General features: G+C 40.2%; 1 protein-coding gene across 3 annotated transcripts; it reads left to right on the top strand.

Moving 5' to 3' along the window:
* Positions 1-5,103: 5,103 nt before the first annotated feature.
* SKP1 (S-phase kinase associated protein 1) lies at positions 5,104-17,620 on the top strand. 3 transcript variants are annotated; one of them, XM_086411603.1, is made up of 6 exons: positions 5,104-5,205; positions 8,080-8,176; positions 12,072-12,145; positions 14,884-15,027; positions 15,974-16,114; positions 16,748-17,620. In XM_086411603.1, exons 2-6 carry the CDS (start codon positions 8,080-8,082, stop codon positions 16,781-16,783), a joined length of 492 nt encoding a protein of 163 aa, XP_086267729.1. In that variant the 5' UTR covers positions 5,104-5,205; the 3' UTR covers positions 16,784-17,620. The 3 variants fall into 3 exon arrangements, with proteins under 3 accessions (XP_086267729.1, XP_086267730.1, XP_086267731.1); XM_086411604.1 differs by having other exon boundaries at positions 8,062-8,176; XM_086411605.1 differs by lacking the exon at positions 14,884-15,027.
* Positions 17,621-18,132: the final 512 nt, after the last annotated feature.

The raw sequence follows: 18,132 nt of genomic DNA, 5'->3' as shown, positions 1-18,132 counted from the left end.
GGAACTATTATTCTATCTTCTCTCACCAACGTTAGTGTTTGCCTGTTTTTGGTCTTAATTTCAGTGGACTCATAAAATAAGTACTCCTGTGTCTACCTTCTTTTGGTCAACATTGTGAGATACATCCATGGTTATATAAGAGGTTTCTTTTTCATTGCTGTTTAGTGTTCCATTGTACAAAGATATAACAATTTATTTTTTCATTTAACAGTTGTTGGATTTATTATTTCTATTTTTTTCCTCTTAAAAGTTACTGGGAACATTCCTAAACATATCTTTTGATGGACATGAGGACTTACTCATGTTGCAGATTAGTCCAGAATTGGGATTACTGAGCCACTAGGTATATGCATGTTTAGTTTTAGTAGATGTTGTCAATTTTCTGAAATATAGCAATTGGTACTCCCACCAGCAATGTGTGAGAGTTCCATTTGTTCCACATCCTTGGTAATACTTGGTATTATCATTCATGCTTAGCCATTCTAGTGATTGAAATAAGTTTCATAAAAATTCTGTGAGGTAGGTATTACCAAAAGCCCCATTCTACAGACATCGAAACTGAGGCTAGAAGGGAAGCCACAAAGCCCACCCAGATCACACAGAATGTGAAGAGCAAGTGGGCAGCAGCGGATCTATATGATTCCTGTGCACCCTGGCTGTATGAGATTTTGTCAGAAAATTTGGGTGTGCCAAAATGATAGGTCTCTTTTTTATATATAATTTTATTTATTTATTTATTTTTGGCTGCGCTGGGTCTTTGTTGCTGCTCTGGATTTTCTCTAGTTGTGGCGAATGGGGGCTACTCTCTAGTTTTAGTGTGTGGGTTCCTCATTGAAGTGACTTTTTTGTGGAGCATGGGCTCTAGGCCACTCTGGCTTCAGTAATTGTGGCTAATGAGCTCAGTAGTTGCGGCTCTCGGGCTCTAGAGCACAGGCCTAATAGTTGTGGTGCATGGGCTTTTTTGTTCTGCAGCATGTGGCATCTTCCTGTACCAGGGATTGAACCCACGTCTCCTGCATTGGCAGGAGAATTCTTTGCCACTGAGCCACCAGGGAAGGCTGATGGCTCTCATTACTTTCTATAGTACCTACTTCCATTTGACAGCAAAAATATAACCTGTTCATTTCAGACGGTTGTATGATCATTCAGTCATTTCAGGGGTCTGCTCAGTCAAGTTGAGGGTTTTGTCCCTCTTCTTCTATCCAGGGTCACAACTATATCCTGAGCTTATGTGATCATGGCATGGAGTGGGAGTTGAGGGGGCTGGAGATTGCCTGGTCCTTGGTCAACATCCATCTTCAACCGCTCATCGAGGCAAGTAGACTTGACCTCTACTAGCTGTGAACTGTCATCCTTGATTTCTACTGTGCCCACAGATGTCTATGTTTGTCCATGGTCTCTGGCTTGGATTGTTCAGATTCTTCTAGGTTCATTTGGTTCTGTTTATTACATCCCACAACCTACTGTCTGCCTATCTAGGCCCTCTTTGAGCAACTTACAGACCAAGCACAGATTCTCTTCACTCTCAGAGCTCCCAAACCTTTTTGGGGGGTCCTATTCTCCCCTTATCCCTGGGTAGAGGGGATTGGGGGAGGAAATGAGAGAGTCTCTTCTCAGAGACCCACCCCAGTAGCTAACTGTAATGCTCTCTTTGATATAATTTTTCCCCACCCCCATTCTTTTGGAAAACTGACTCTGGTATTATCATACCTTCTTCCTGACTCTGCTATTGCTGATGTAAAATATAAGATATGAGTCCTTCAGCCTCTTGGATTTTCACTGCTCCAAAAGAATTTTCTTGCTCTAAACAGCTTTGGGTTTCAAGAGTCCATTTTGCAAATCAAGATCCAAGAATTTCACTCTTTTTTTCTTTGCATTCAGCACTCTCTCCACAGGAGTAATAAGGAAGTCTTATTTTAGGTGATTTTAGATGGAAGACTTAAGAGTTTGACAACAGGGAAGAAGGAGGGGCTAAGCAGAGGAATGTGAGGCTTAGAGAGGTGAAATAACTTGCCTAAGGTTACATAACAGTCAACAGTGGCTGTGCTCACCACTCTATCAGGAGAGCAAGACTGAGAAAGTTGACACAGCAGGAGAGTACAGCCAGTGGATCTCTGACCATGAAGACTGTGTTACTTCTTAGCTTACATGCTGTCCTATGGGCTATAGGTAGTTGTCTGAGAAAGGGAATGTGATTGAATTCTGGGCAGGAAAATCTGATTTTAGATCCACTGAGAGGGCAGGTCTTCATAGGAATGCTGTCAACCCTTTTCAGCAGTGAAACTATTTACAAAAGGAGATCATCTCTAGAAATGAATTCGCCATAAAAACCAGATTTTCCCACCTGGACTGTTTGAATCCCAGGGCTTTAGCTTCCCTGGAGGTATAATATGCTGGGTATGGTTAATCAGAAAATATTCCTGGCATTTGAGGATGGGGCTAAAATTCAATATCTGGTTACAGAAGCATAGCTGGTGCTGGAACCTCAGCCCTGCTCTGCAGTAGCTTTGTGACACTGGAAAAGTCCTTTCTCCTTCAAAGATCCTTTTTGATCACATGGTGTGTGGAGTAATTGAAGTAAGCATGAGACCTCAGCCTTCTCGATGCCACTGTGGAATCAGCAGAACTCCGCCTCACACCCCCATATTCCAAGGGGACTGTGTGGAGGCCAGTCCTTTCTGATCTGGTGATTATGTATATGTGCTAAGTTGCTTTAGTCGTGTCCGACTCTATGCAACCCTATGGACTGCAGCTCATCAGGCTTCTCTGTCCATGGGATTCTCCAGGCAAGAATACTGGAGTGGACTGTCATTTCCTTCTCCAGTGATTATGTATAAATGAGTGGAAATTCGTGTTCCCCAGCCTGTAGCTCACAGTCCTGCAACTGTCTTATCTCTCCTGAGTGGAGGGTAAGGTTGATTCAGAAAATGTGAAGCTAAATGAGTCACCCTTGACAGACACTGCTGGCCCCTTCTTAGCAGTGCTTCATCACTGAGTTCCTACCATAGTGGTTTCTCAACTTACCCTTTAAGAATCACTTGAGAGAACTTGTTCAAAGGCAGAAAAACCTGCCCCCAGGGAGTCTGATTCATTAGATCAAGACTGGACCCAGGAATCCTCATTTTTCTTGACCTGATGCCAATTTTTTTGAAGTAAAGAAAATTTTGAATATGTCATACATTTATATGGATCAAAATCCAAAAGGTAGAAAGGGCATAAAGTGAAAATGACCCGTACCCTCTTCTCTCTTCACCTAGTTCCCCTCCCCTGAGGCAAACAACTACTTGTTTATCTTTCCTGAGATAATCTATGCAAGGATAGCTGTAAGAGTAATAAGATCTGCATTTAAAAAACAAGACTTTCAGGGAGTTCCCTGGTTAAGACTTCACCTTCCAATGCAAAGGGAGCGTCCCTGGTCAGGGAGCTAAAATACCACATGTCTCCGGCCAAAAAGCCAAAATAGAAACAATACTGTAACAAATTCAATAAAGACTTTAACAATGGTGTACATCACAAAAAATTTAAAAAAAAAGATTCTCTTTGTGATTCTAATGCTGAGGGAGCACAGACATACTTGGAAAAAGCATACTCTTACTTTATGCCAGGCCCTGTGTGGGATCTTCAGATTAGATGTGTGATTGGCACTGATTAGTATGCTCAACAAGACTAGCCGGTGCCACCTGGTATGCCGTAAGCAGGGGAGCAAAGGGACTCCAGTGGGCCTTGACTAGGAGACCAGAAACTGGAGCTAGTGAGGGCAGGGTTGTGCTGTGACAAAAAAAGTATGAGGCCTGCAGGTCCTTTGATCTTCCTGTCATCAGCTGTGGCACCTGGCAGACACTGGATACCACAGCTTGCAGACAAAGACCTGGTAACCCAAGGAGCTGCTTGGCCTCCCTGCCCAGTCCCATCCCACAAGAGCTGTGGGCCTCTGCTTTCTTTAGGGGCCCCTGTGTGGAAGTGTCTTTTGTCTCTTTGGCGTCAAGAATACCAGTCACGTGCTTGTTGGTTAGGTGAGCTGGCGCCTTGTCTCCTGGGGTGGAGTGGCTGTTGTTCCCTAGGCAGAGCAGGGTAGGGTCAAAGTCCCTGACTGGCGAGGGTGGGGGTGGGAATTTTCAGACTTATCCCTTTCCCTTAAGGGTTCAGTTCAGTTCAGTTCAGTCGCTCAGTCGTGTCTTAAGGGTTGGGTTCATCCAAAGCAAAATTATCAGGGAGCATCCCACACAAGTGTTCAGAGCGGGTTGGACTCTGGCTGCCTAGTTTGCTGCAGAGCTCTTCCCCATTCCAGTCCTCACCCCCACCCCTCAACTCCCGCCCCAGGCTCAATACACTTATGCAGAATGGATGTTCACCGGTTGAGACCTCCACTCTAGACTTGGGCTCTCCCTGGTTATTTTGGACTAGAGGCCTCTTCAGAAGTCCTTGGCAGGAAATAACGGGTTAAGAGTATCAAAAACTCCTTGCACTGCCTCGTTCTGAACCTGTTCCCTCACAAATAAAAAAGGGAATAACGATATTTCACCATATGGATTATTGTGAAGAGTGAGGTAACTCATGTTAGGTTCAGGGGAGGGCACGGAGGCCCTAAGCAGAATCTCACAACGCTGCCTGCCAGCTCCATTCTGAGTCCCAGTTTCCCTACCCTGAAAGGGAGTCACAGCCCCTCCCAAACATCACCCACCCAAGAACACCTCTTCCTCCCTCAAACTCCCCTTCCCCACCTCTATCCCCACCCTTCTCCTCCCAGTTCACTCCCTTCCCCCTCCTTCCCCTACGCCCGTGGCTTTTAGGCTTTTCAAGACCTGGGTCTTTAATTCAGTTTAGGACACCCCCGCCTGAAGGACCCCTGCAGACCGTGATTTACCGCAGCCAGTTCGCCGTTCCTGTTTTGAGGAGAGCGAGCCGAGCTTTCGAGGAAGTGGGTGAGAATCAAGGCCCGCTGGACCTCGCCCAGCCGCGTCTCCACCTTGCCCGTCCCGTTGGCCTCCGCCTGCCGTCAGGCGATCTCGCCGGCCAGCCCCGCCGGTTCTGTGACGTCACGGGCCCCAGGGTCCTCGGCGCCTGCGCCCGCTCCTATAAAGCCCGACGCCGCGCCGCCCCGCCGCGCTGTAGTGGCCTTGTTCTCCGCTTTTCAGTGTTGCTGTTTGACGACGTTGCCCTGCTCACTTCAGCCTCCGGTCCGCCATCTCCTTGAGACCTACCACCGTAAGTGGACGCCGACGGGGCTGGAAGGGGCGGGTTGCGAGCTGGTGGTCATACCGTTAGGGCTTTGGCCAGGAGGAGGCGGGAGGCACCTGGGCCTGGCCTCACCTCAGGCCTGGTGGAACAGTTGTCGACCCCCATTCTCTGGGAGGTGCCAGCGGGCCCAGTTCTCCCACCCCTCGGTTCGACTCGAGGAGGCGGCCTCTAGTCGCGCGTCTTCACGGCGCCCCGGTGAGTGCCCGGCGGGCGGGAGGGAGAAGGTGCGAGTCGAGCCTGGGATTGGGCCTCCTCTCCACGGGGCGACCATCAGCCGCCGCGGTGTTCGGCTGCAGGCCCAGTCTGGGGCCGGGGGCCTCCCTTGTCCGTAAGCCTGCCGGCCCCAGGACCCAGGGCGAGGGTGGCGGTGGGGCTTTTAATGGAGTTCCAGGGGTTGTCGTGAGTGTGGGCGTGTGTCCATGTTTATTGTTTTGGTGTCCGGAGCGAGCGTGGCAGTGGTAGTCCGGGAACGCTGGATTCTTGGTTCACATCCTTTCTCGCCCGTGTATCTGGCGTCACTAGTCACCGGTCCTACCTAACTGCTGGGACCGAATCTTGACAGAGAGCCGCCTGCTCCTTCAGAATATTTCTGTTTTACCACAGCTAGGGATTGCTGAAACGGTTGTTGTAATAGCAGATGCCATCGTCATAGTGGTGTGGTTTTTTAGGTGCGTTAACTCCAGGTGCCTGGCTTTTTTTTGAAAGGATATTCATTCCCTGCTTTGGTTCACTTTTTAATGGAGACTTCACGCTTAGATTTGGGGTCATGAATTTTTTTCATCAGAGCCTTATTATAGTAGAAGGTTTCTGTGTTATAGAGCAATGCAGGTTTCATTCTACCCCCTAAAAGGTGTTAGAATTTCGAGTCACTTAAAACAGGCTTTTCCCTCTTTTTCCTCTATAAAACCTACCTCATAGAGGGTGATTTAATTTACAAATACCGGAGCATAAGGAATTGAAGGAATAGTCTTGAAAGCATTTCAAACAAAATTTCATCCATTATTAAATTTTGCTCTGAATTCCAGATGTTTGACCCTAAAAAAATTTATTTGAGTATCAAGTTTAGTGTTACAAAGGGCATCGAATTACAGATTAAGCGATTGCTTCCTTGCTGTTGAGTAAGATCTCAACTCTTTTAAAAGTAACCTAATACACGAATTTGACTGTGAGTAAGCAGATCTTGCTGTTTATCGAAAGTTATTTGAAATATGCTTAAACGTAATTTTATCAGCTGTTTTGCCGGACTTGGGGTTGTCTAATAATTTTCACTCCAGTACATGGAAAGTAAAAAAAAACAACAAAGAATGTTTCATAATTAGAAATTGAACTCACATTAAAATACTTCTTTTGGGGATACCTTTTGTTAGCACCTTGTTACAGAGAAGGTCCTCTGCTCTGGGTCTTTACCCATGGAACTTGACAACTGCATTATTGGCAGGTACTGAGCAACATGGAGAAAACAGACATATTTGTGAAATGAAAAATGAAATCTGATTCTCTCCAACCATGGATGAGGGAGAGCTGGGTATTTCAATGGCTTGTTTTAAAACAACTTTACCTTTTTGCTTCCTTGTGCTAATTTGTCTCTTTGGGAAATGGGGATACTTATCTGGGGAAAGCAGAATGAATATTTTAACTGTTTTAATGGGTTTTAAGTCTTGGGACCTTAACAAAGGTTCAATCGGTGTTTTCAGTGTCAAATTCTATGTTTTTAAGTTGTAATGATGTCACAGGATTGAAAAATTTATACTTGAAATTGAAAGAGGTCTTGAATTTTTAGGGTCAGGTATTGCTACCATTACCCTCTTCCCTGAACCACTCACCCAAAAATCTGAAGATGGTAAGAAATTGCTGGCTTAGACGCTTAGAACGTTTCAATTTTAAAGAGGTTTTTTTTAAAAAAAATTTTTGTCAGAATTCAGCTCTTTTGAATTGTTTAATTTTATGTAAGAGGTGTCCTTTTCCTAATGACTCATAATTAACATTGAGTTAATAAATTTTTTTTGGAGCAAATAATAGGTTATTACTCTGAGGATTTTGGAAGATCTTAAATTGGGGATACCTGGACAGTCAGTAATAATGAAAGATAAAAAGAAAATTTAAGTTAATTATGTTTAAGTCATTAGGACAACATCTTCTCATTAAATATTATATTCACTTGTATATGGTCTTGCATTGATCCAAACATAAGTATATCCTGATCTACTCTTTAGATCTGAACTCATTTTTCACTGAAAAGTCTCACTGCTGGGAAAATTACTATCTTATTTGGTAGCTTTGGGAGGGATTGGGGGCAGGAGGAGAAGGGGACGACAGAGGATGAGATGGCTGGATGGCATCACTGACTCGATGGACTTGAGTCTCAGTGAACTCCGGGAGTTGGTGATGGACAGGGAGGCCTGGCGTGCTGCGATTCATGGGGTCGCAAAGAGTCGGACATGACTGAGTGACTGATCTGATCTGATCTGATCTCAGGTGTGCAGGTGGTTAATAGTGGCAGTTAACTATTCAAATAGGGGTAGTCAGTGAGAGCAGAAAGGCAGAGTCAGTAAGTCCATTTTAGATGTATTTTGCATCAGAATTATAAATTATTTATTCTAAATCTTAAACCAGTGAGAGCAGGTGTGAAAAGCTTCTGTACCTAGGAGTTATACTTAGAAAAAAGGTTTCTACCTTTGTGTGCTAGCCTGTGAATAATCAGAGTGTTTACAGTGTTATATACTATAGGTCCTTAGGATTTTATGGTTAATGAGTTGGAAGGGCTCTAACAGGCTACAGTTGATGAAATGCCATATAGAAGTATTACCTCTTTTTCAAATTCAGTATGATACCTTTTTTTAGATGCCTTCAATTAAGTTGCAGAGCTCTGATGGAGAGATATTCGAAGTTGATGTTGAAATTGCAAAACAATCTGTGACCATCAAGACTATGTTGGAAGGTAAGTTTATTAGAAAACCTGGGTCAGGGGAAAGGGGAAGAAATATGTAGTTTGATATAACCTGTAAACATAGTCTGGAAGTAACATTCTGTCAAAATTGCTCAAGGGTATGAAGAGGTAAAGTTTTTTCTTTAAAGTATTAACTACATCTATCTGATAGAGGTCATTTTTTCAGCATTTTCTGAGTTAGTTTTTTCTCTTATTAAGTAGATAATATTGTAGGCTATTAATAATATGGAAATGATTTCCAAGACTCAGATAATGGCTCATTTCTCTTCCAAGTAAATTTGCATTCACATTTCTAATGGCAAAAACTAAAGCCTTTGTAAAAAGATACCTTATATATGGTAGTTAAATAGAACACCTTGTTTCAACAGAGGGAGTAAACTGAGTAGATTGTAAACCAAGTAAAAAAAAACCAAGGTGTTTTTTTTAAACCAAGTTTTCCCTTTTATTTTGTCATTCCTTTGAAACTGCAGAGCATGAACACTACATAAAGAAGGCAAGAAAACAAATCCTGAAGCGTTTTAAAACTTTTACTATTAACATGGATCTCTTACTAATATCATTGGGTTGGTAGACATCAATAATATATGGAGATACACAAATCAGTTTCTAGAACTGGTGGAGAAAAATACTTAGAGTGGTAAAAATGTTCTTTAGTACAGTTGTCCCCATATCTGCAAGGGATTGGTTTCAGGACCCTCTGTGAATACCAAAATTTATGGATACTCAACGGTCACATGATATAATTAATGCATTAGTCCAAGCGGTGCTATGGAAACATCTTGGCTGCTGTTATTCTTTAGGCTTGTGGAGAGTATAGTGTGTAGTCCTAGTGAGGTGATACTTCAAACTAGTAAAGATGTTTTGGCAGAGCATTCTGAGGTAAACTGAGACAGGATGTGTTTAAAATTCGAGGTTTTTTTGTTGGGGTTGTGATTGTGATGCTGTACTTGATAGAGCTGAGTAACAAGTTTGAGGGGAATGGAAAGTAAATGACTTTGAGCTTGAACATGTTGTGTAAGAGATTCCCTCAAAAGATCTTTGTAATAACCTACTGGTCAATTGACTGTTGGCTCTTGGTCCCTGAGTTATAGATCACTGGAGATCGACTTACTTTGTATGGGGTGTGTGTGTGTGTGTGTAAGTAAATGAGATTGGCAAGTGGCCATATTGAGGCAGGGTGGGGTGTTAGGAGTGGAAAAGTCAGAAGTGGAGAACCTGGAATAGGATTTGTGAAAGCCAAGGGAAAAGGGAGGATTATCAGATTGAAGACTGATTAGGATTTCAGAGATAGTTTAGACTTCTAACAAGTCAGATACTAGGTGTGGTAGAGATGGAAGCTGAGAGGCAGAAGGTTTGTCTTCTGTTTTTTTTAAAAGAAAATAAAATCTGAACATACTTTGAGATTTTTCAGTTTTTTAGTTTGGCAATTGACAACAGTAATGTGGCACTTAACTATGTGGTTAACCAGTCCTGTACACTGGTTAACTTACATGGATTACTTCAGTTAAGTTGTAAACCCCTTGATACATCCCACAATCACTGTTCACCAAGTACGTGTTGAATGAATGAACTGTGGTATGGTCACATAGGAATGTGAAAGCTAACCAAGTATTCCTAAAGGCAGATGAGTAAGGCTTTATCTAGAAGATGGAGAAACTGATACCAGAATTACTGCCTAAATACTTGGCTTTGGCAATGAAAGTGTTCTTTACTTCATCTTAGTTGGTGCCTGGCACCCTAATCGGTCCTTTGCTGCTTCAAAGAAGTATTTGCCAGTTAGAACGAACATAGGACTTCTTGGGTTTTCTATGTCAACTTTGATCATGAAGCAAGTGAATAGTAGACAGCAACAGTTCATTTCTTCCCATAGTCTTTGGGCTTTGGAGGTGAATGGCTTCATCTAAAGTACCAGTGGTTTATGTAGAAATCTAGTCTCTTGAGGACTGGAGTGAATTGAAATGAAATCTAATCACTGTAAAATCAGAAGTAAAAGTGTCATGTGTACACATGAATTGACTGATTTCTTCAGGTCCAGGGTGTGGTATCAGGATACAAGTGTTTTTCAGACATTCTTGAAACTAAATAGCTTAAAGGAATGACTGTTGGTACTTGAGCCTTCTGTTAGCAAAAAAACATTGCAAATTCTTGGTTTAAGTGCTAGAGAAGTGGATCATTACAATTATAAGGCCCTTATTTCTAACATGAGTTAAGGCTTCCAAATAACATTTGTATCTTCTAAACAAGCTGGGTTTCTGCATTTCCTATAATATGTTCACTTCCAAAACCACATGTATATTACATAGTAGAACTTCTTTCTCTCGCCTCTGATTTAAAAATATTTCATACTAGTTCAAGAAAAGGGTAAGTGGTTTGATCCAAATTGAAATATTGTCATTTTGTAGTTTTACTCTCAGATGGGATCAGGGAAAGGCATTGGTGGAGAGCAGAGGGGAGATGAATGAATGCATGCATACAGGAAAATAGGATTCTTTTTGAATCTACTCTCATCTTTACCACTTGATTGGAGAAAGCTCATTGAGCTCCATGTTGTCAGGTGCATCATTTCAGTTCTCATCTATACTTACTGAGAGCTTCTGCCATTTGATCAGTCCCTTCTAGATTTGACATTCAGCATACTTACTACTTTCCTCACTCACATCCTAACTCCCCATTTTTAAAGCCTTCAGTTCTCCAGGATTTGCTTAATCATTGTACCTCTTCACTACATCAATACTCATTCATTCCTTGGTTACCTCAGCTAGTCTTATAGTGTTAAGAATGATTTACGCATCAATTCCCACCTACAGTTCTGATTTCTTTGGATATTTGTAGCTAATTCTTCACTGCCTAGGATAGCTGTAAATTAGGGACCCAGAAGTTTGAGCCGTGTCAGCATAACTGATCCTGTGAAACAACCAGTATAGCAATGCAGTAACTTTTGACTTAATCTTGGCACTGTTACACGTTTCTTTGGCAACTCTGGAAGACAGACCCATTTGGTTTGAAAAACATTCTTTCTTAGAATCTGAGTAACATAACAGAAGTTTTTTCTTTGGAGCTCAGCATCCACTTTGGTAATCTGAAAGTTATGATGACATCTGGAAGCCTGTGTCCCCAACGTGCCATATGATGTTTAGTTGATACATTCAGAGAAACTTTTCGTCCAAAGAAATACCAAACAACTATTCTACCAAGAAACTGAGACACTGCTGTTCTTTGGAATAAGGTTTCATACTGAGATAATTCTGATATAAGATGCCACAAAAGAATGCTTTAAAGCTTGGGAATAGGAATAACATAATTTGGGAAAATCATTCACTTCCTGAGTCATTCCAGAAAAACCCTATCTTTTTAAAATTTTTGCCTTACAGAAATGATGAAAGACTTTTTTGTTATAGAAACCTGTATATTACTTTAATATTGAATCATACCAGTAAGTGTGGAGCTGCCTGCATTGTTTTTGTCAGTGGCTGCATAATCTGTTGTGTGTATGTGTGTGTATGTACATATTTGGGCTTCAAATTTTAACATAACATTCTGAGAAATAAAACAATAATTCACATTGTTTTATTTTCCTAAATGATCTCCGTCTAGAGAGTTTGGTATCAAGAGTAAGGGTAGGAGTCTGGCTTTTATTTTTTCCCAAGTGGTTGCCAGTTATCCCACTTATTAAATCACTTTTCCTAATTAAGAACTCTACTTATATAATATTCCTGTATTTGTTAACTCACACATTTTTATATAGTTTTGGGTAAACTTGTTTTAATAAGTAAAATACTTTTTTGAGTCTTTCAGATAAACTGGTCTTGCAAATTACTTTTTTGAAACAGCCTGATTGTTATAATGGAATTAGATAATAATGGCAACTCCCCACTTGTTTTCTTAGATTTGGGAATGGATGATGAAGGAGATGATGATCCAGTCCCCTTGCCAAATGTTAATGCAGCAATATTGAAAAAGGTAAGGAAGCAAACTATACACGTGAATACATACGTATCCTTTTTTTAATTAGCAATATCTTGGTGATCTTTTTATAGAGATATATAGTGTCCTTAAAAAAAAGCTATAGTAAGATTATGACTAAGGTATTTGTTTTGTTAACCAACCCTGTGAATATTTAAGATGTCTTTTTCATTAGCAGATTTGAATTATTGATATATGATAGTATAATGTTAGCAAAAAGGAAAATATTTTTGATTGCTTGTCTACTAAGTGGGTGTGCCTCAAAAGGAGTTTGAGAACATGATACGTGCTTTTTTTTGGTTTGTTTTTTTCTCAGTTGATCACCTTATCCTATGCATAAACATCCATCTACATATTAGTGTTTCAGGGAGTGTGGCTTCTTAATAGAGCCTGCTGTGTAATTAAATGCTCTTCTGAAGAAACGGCATCCAGTTTCCATATTAGGGGGAAAACTGGCTAGGTTTAGAGATGGGAATAGTTGGTTCCAATTGGTCCCTTCTTAAGGAGTTTTCAGAGTCATTAACCATACACAGTTGGATTTTATGTATTCTCTTGAGCTTGGCATGAGATGCAGCTATACTGCATATTTTTCCATATTCTCACTGTGATTGGCTGTTACCAGTCTTTTTAATGTCCCTAGTGTAGGTAAAAAGTGTCTTAAAATCACTATTCTGTGTTTTGTGTATGAATTTGACTCTACTGGGTATCTTTTAAAAATGGGATCATAGAATATTCTTTGTGTCTGGCTTATTTCACTTAGCATAATGTTTTCCAGGTTAATGCGTTTTATAGTCTAATAGACTTTGTAGGAGTTCTTAATGAATTTTTTTGACCACATGCTTTTTGTTCAATCACAAAGTCGTGTCTACTCATTGCAACCTCTTGGAGCCTCCAGGCTCCTCTGTCCTACACTGTCTCTTGGAAAGAGAAAGAGTTCGTTGCTCAGTCATGTCCAACTCTTTACAACTTTGTGAACTGTAGCCTGCCAGGCTCTTCTGTCCATGGAATTTTCCAGGCAAGAATACTGAAATGGGTTGCCATTCCCTTCTCCAGAGACCTTCCCGACTCAGGAATTGAACCCAGATCTCCTGCACTGCAAACAGATTCTTTACTGAGCCATCTGGGAAGCCCACTATCTCCTGGAGTTTGCTCAAATTCATGAGTCAGTGATACTATCTAACCATCTCATCCTCTGCCGCCCCATCCTCCTTTTGCCTCTTTAATCTTTCCCAGCATCAGGGTCTTTTCCAGTGAGTCAGCTCTTCCGCATCAGGTGGCCACAGTATTGGAGCTTCAGTTTCAGCATCAGTCCTTCTAATGAGTATTCAGGATTTATTTTCTTTAGCTAATGAATATTCAGGGTTGATTTCCTTTAGGATTGACTGGTTTGATCTCCTCTCAAGAGTCTTCTCCAGCATCACAATTCAAAAGCAGCAGTTTTGCTGGCAAAGTGATGTCTCTGATTTTTAATACGCTGTCTGGGTTTGTCATAGCTTTTCTTCCAAGGAGCAAGCATCTTTTAATTTCATGGCTGCAGTGATTTTGGAGCCCAAGAAAATAAAATCTGTCACTGCTTCCACATTTTTCCCTTTTATTTGCCACGAAGTGATGGGACCAGATGCCATGATCTTAGTTTTTTGAGTATTGAGTTTCAAGCCAGTTTTTTCACTCTCCTCTTTCACCCTCACCAAGAGACTATCTGTCATTAGAGTGGTATCATGTGCATATCTGAGGTTGTTGATATTTCTCCCAGCAATCTTTATTCCAGATTGTGATTCATCTAGCCTGACATTTCACATGATGTTCTTTGCATATAAGTTAAATAAGCAGGGTGGCAATATACAGCCTTGTTCTACTCCTTTTCCATTTTTGAACCAGTTGCTCCATATCTGGTTCTAACTGTTGCTTCTTGACCCGCATACAGGTTTCTCAAGAGACAGTAAGGGGATCTGGTACTCCCATCGCTCTAAGAATTTTCCAGTTTGTTACAATCCACATTCTCAAAGGCTTTAGTGTAGTTATTGAAGCAGCAGTAGATGTTTTTCTGGAATTCTCTTGCTTTCTCCATAAGGCAGCGAACGTTGGCAGTTTGGTTCTTCTGCCTTTTCTAAATTCAACTTGTATTTCTGGAAGTTCTCAGTTCACATACTGCCGAAGCCTAGCCTGAAGGATTTTGAGCATAACCTTGCTAGCCTGTGAAATGAATGCAATTGTACAGTAGTTTGAACATTTCTTTGTCATTTCCTTTCTTTGGGATTGGAATGAAAATTGACCTTTTCTGGTCCTGTGGGCTTTGCTGAGTTTTATAGATTTGCTGGTTGAGTGCAGCACTTTAACAACATCATCTTTTAGAATTTGAAATAGCTCAGCTTGAATTCAATCACCCCCACTAGCTTTGTTCATAGTAATTGTTCCTAAGGCCCACTTGACTTTCAGACTCCAGGATGTCTAACTCTAACCACACCACCGTGGTTATCTGGGTAATTAAGACCTTTTTTGTACAATTCTTCTGTGTGTTCTTGCCACCTTTTCTTAATCTCTTCTGCTTCTGTTAGGTCCTTACTGGTTTGCTGTTATATAAGATCTTCCATCCTCTAGGGTTGTGATTGTCAAGCTTGGCTACTAACTATTCAAGCTGACGTATAGCCAGTCCCTGTGTAGGAATGAACTTGCCCCAGCAGTTGGAAGTACCTTGTTATAAAATGCCACATAAGAATAAACTTTTTATGTTGTAGGTCATTCAGTGGTGCACTCACCACAAGGATGATCCTCCTCCTCCTGAGGATGATGAGAACAAAGAAAAACGAACAGATGATATACCTGTTTGGGATCAAGAATTCCTGAAAGTTGACCAAGGGACACTCTTTGAACTTATATTGGTATGTTTTTAATGCATAGTATAGGATATTTTTGGCATAACCTTTAGCACTTTTCATTTGTTACATTCATTGATACTGAATTTTAACTTTAAACTTGTGCAGTGCTATATTTAAACTTACGTATCAATAACCACGTTAAATGTAAATGGTCTATGGAGAGGGAGAATGGAGAATTAAATGTTTAATGAGGACAGAGTTTCAGTTTAGGAAAGTGAAAAATTCAGGAAATAGAAGACGGTGAGAGTTGCACAGCAGGGTGAATGTAGTTAGTGCCCTTGAACTGTGCAGTTAAATATGGTTAAAGTAATATGTTTTGTATTATGTGACTTTTTACCAGAATAAAAAGATGTAAATGGTCACCACAAGTAATTGGATAGAAAAATAAGACTTAGCTATTTTTACCAGAAAAACTCACTTTGAATATAAAGACACAATTAAGTTTATAAACGGTGGAAAAAATATGCTAACAGTAATAACCAAAAGAAAACTAGAGTGACTATATTAGATTTCAGGGTGAAGAATGAAAGGATTAAAGAGGTTCACTATATAATGATAAACGATCTGTTCATTATTGAGAGGACATAGGAATCCTAAATGTTTTTGTACTTTTAAGAGCAGAATTTCTAGAAAGTGAAACAAAACCAGTAGAAGGATAAGTATGTAAATCCACAATCATAATTGTAATCTCAGTTGAGATCTCAACATCTGTCTCTGGTGAAACAGATAGACAGAATCCACAAGGATGTAGAAGATTAATGACAGCAGAATATGCTTTGAAGTGTATACTTCCAAGATAGACCTGTTTTGGGCTTTAAGATTTAACAAAGTCTTTAATTTCTTAAAATTGACTAGCTTTTTAAGCTGAATTAGATGTTCATTTTAGTCACTAACTTTGGATTTGATTTAAAGCATCAAGTATATAATAAAAATGACAATTACTTTACAGGCAGCAAACTATTTAGACATCAAAGGTTTGCTTGATGTTACCTGCAAGACTGTTGCTAATATGATCAAGGGCAAAACTCCTGAGGAGATTCGAAAGACATTCAATATCAAAAATGATTTTACTGAAGAAGAGGAAGCCCAGGTAGGTAGCTAACAGCTTGTTCTTAATCAAATGCTTTTAAAGAAACTAAAAACCCATAGCATGCTAGGAATAGAGGTGTTTATATCAAGAAGTCTTTACCTTACTTGAGGGAAAATAGGTCCCTTTGGTATGCTAAAAATATACTGGTGTCTTAGCCTAAGCACTTAGATGATACTGATCTTTTATAAGCATAACAACAATTAGTTCTTATAGTGCAGTTTGATGTTTGTTCCTTAGCAGTTACTAGTTTTGGACCTGGGACCTTACATGTAAACCATCAGTATTTTACTTCAGAGGAGCAGGCCCTATGGATTGTATGCCAGGATAACTAGCGTACTGAGAAGAAATGAATAGATCAGAATGATTTTGTTGACACAGGTCATGACTAAAGCTGTAATTGCCAATTGTCTTTGCTTTTTTTGATAATTTCAGCAGGGCACAATAAAAAAACTCAGGAAGGAAAGAATGGCAACCTGAAAGTATACTCTTAATCTGTTTTTTTTTTTTTTTTTTTTTTTTTTTACTAGTTTTCAGTCTGTCTTTCTAACCTACCTCACAGGCTATTGATGAATCATTAGGTAGTGGTTTTAGTAAAGACTACTTAAGGTACTTCCTTATATGTGTCTCTTCTAGGTACGCAAAGAGAACCAGTGGTGTGAGGAGAAGTGAAATTTCGTGTCTAATGCTGTAACACTGTAAGGATTATTCCAAATACTAGTTGCACTGCTTTGTTTATAATTGTTAATATTAGAAAAAGAGTCAACAAATGCAGCAGCAAGTCAATTGTATCAGCAGAATGTTGTCCTCATTGCATGTGTAGTTTCAGTACAGTTCCCAAACTTAAGGCCCAGTTTCTTCTAGTGTGATTGAAAGTTTCTTTTCTTTGCTCTGAATAAAATTGAACTGTGGGTTCCCTATAGAAAGTGGCATTTTGGGCTTTCCCTTTTTGTAAAGCAATTTCTGCCTAGTTTATTGTCCAGTTAATTTTAGTTCAGTGACTTTTAAAGTTGGCGTTGTAAATAAAGCAACTTGCAAAAAACCTTCTGAAATAGAATTTAACAACGTATTATCTTTATTCAACTGGAAACTGGATAAAGGCTACTTGAGGTAAATGCTTTGAGTGGGGTTATCAGAGTGTCTTTAATCTTCCTGGAGGAGTAAGTACCCCTGGTATTCATTAGCCTGTATGTAGCAGGGCTTCCTTAATTGGGTCTGAGGGCTTATTTTTGCATTTTTAATCCTCTCAGCTTTGAAGGCTCAGTTACTACTCAGTTAGTGGTTTGGGAGGAGATATAATAATTAGTTTGCTAGCTTTTCAGTTAAAAAAGATAGCCTATATGGTGTGTCATCTTTTTATAATCAGTGATCCCATGTGGGGGAAACTATTCATACTACTTGCATGTAGAAAATAATTTAACCTTTAATGTTAAAATGTGTGGCATAACCCAGAAAGCATCCATCATGAATGCAAGATACTTTCAATAAAGTTACCTAGTAGGTAGTAAATGGTTTGCTTTTTGTGTATTTAAATGTTTCTCTTTACTTAATATTGAAAGAGTTAAATTTGTGTGTGGTTGTTTAGTTGGAAAAGACTTGGAGGCAGTTCTTGTCCTAGTTCTCTGGAGGCTGCTTACATAACTAAGGTTCTGATAGACTTCTGCCTCTTCTAATTGTCATTGATACCATTCAGGGGAACCACTGGCTCAGTTTTTTACTGGTGTACTCCAAACTGCTCTGCTCTGGTTTCCAGCCTCTCAACTACAGTTGAATTAAGTTTTTCTTGGTAGTTTGAGATAGCTCACAAATTTTTAATTTTCTGTCTTCCTTGTACTCCCTGTTCTTCTTACTTTAGAATTATCTGTATTCACATGTAGTTTTAATGTGTTCCCTTCGTGTAGCTCTTGTGGCTCAGATCATTACTAAACAGTAGTTTGCCTTTATTTCATCTCTTATTTGTCTCATATCTACCTCTACAATAGTGTGTGTGTGCTCAGTCATATCTGACTCTTTGTGACTCT

Source organism: Bos grunniens, chromosome 7, assembly GCF_055505025.1.
Source record: "Bos grunniens cultivar Pamir isolate PY7600 chromosome 7, Bosgru_T2T1.0, whole genome shotgun sequence".
Lineage (NCBI taxonomy): Eukaryota > Metazoa > Chordata > Mammalia > Artiodactyla > Bovidae > Bos > Bos grunniens.
The sequence above is the reverse complement of the archived record's forward strand: the minus strand, read 5'-3'. Positions and strand labels throughout refer to the sequence as shown.

Coding starts and splice junctions, on each gene's coding strand:
- SKP1 (XM_086411603.1), top strand. CDS start 8,080: ATGCCTTCAATTAAGTTGCAGAGCTCTGATGGAGAGATATTCGAAGTT. Junction 8,177..12,071: donor CATCAAGACTATGTTGGAAG/GTAAGTTTATTA, acceptor TTGTTTTCTTAG/ATTTGGGAATGGATGATGAA. Junction 15,028..15,973: donor CACTCTTTGAACTTATATTG/GTATGTTTTTAA, acceptor ATTACTTTACAG/GCAGCAAACTATTTAGACAT.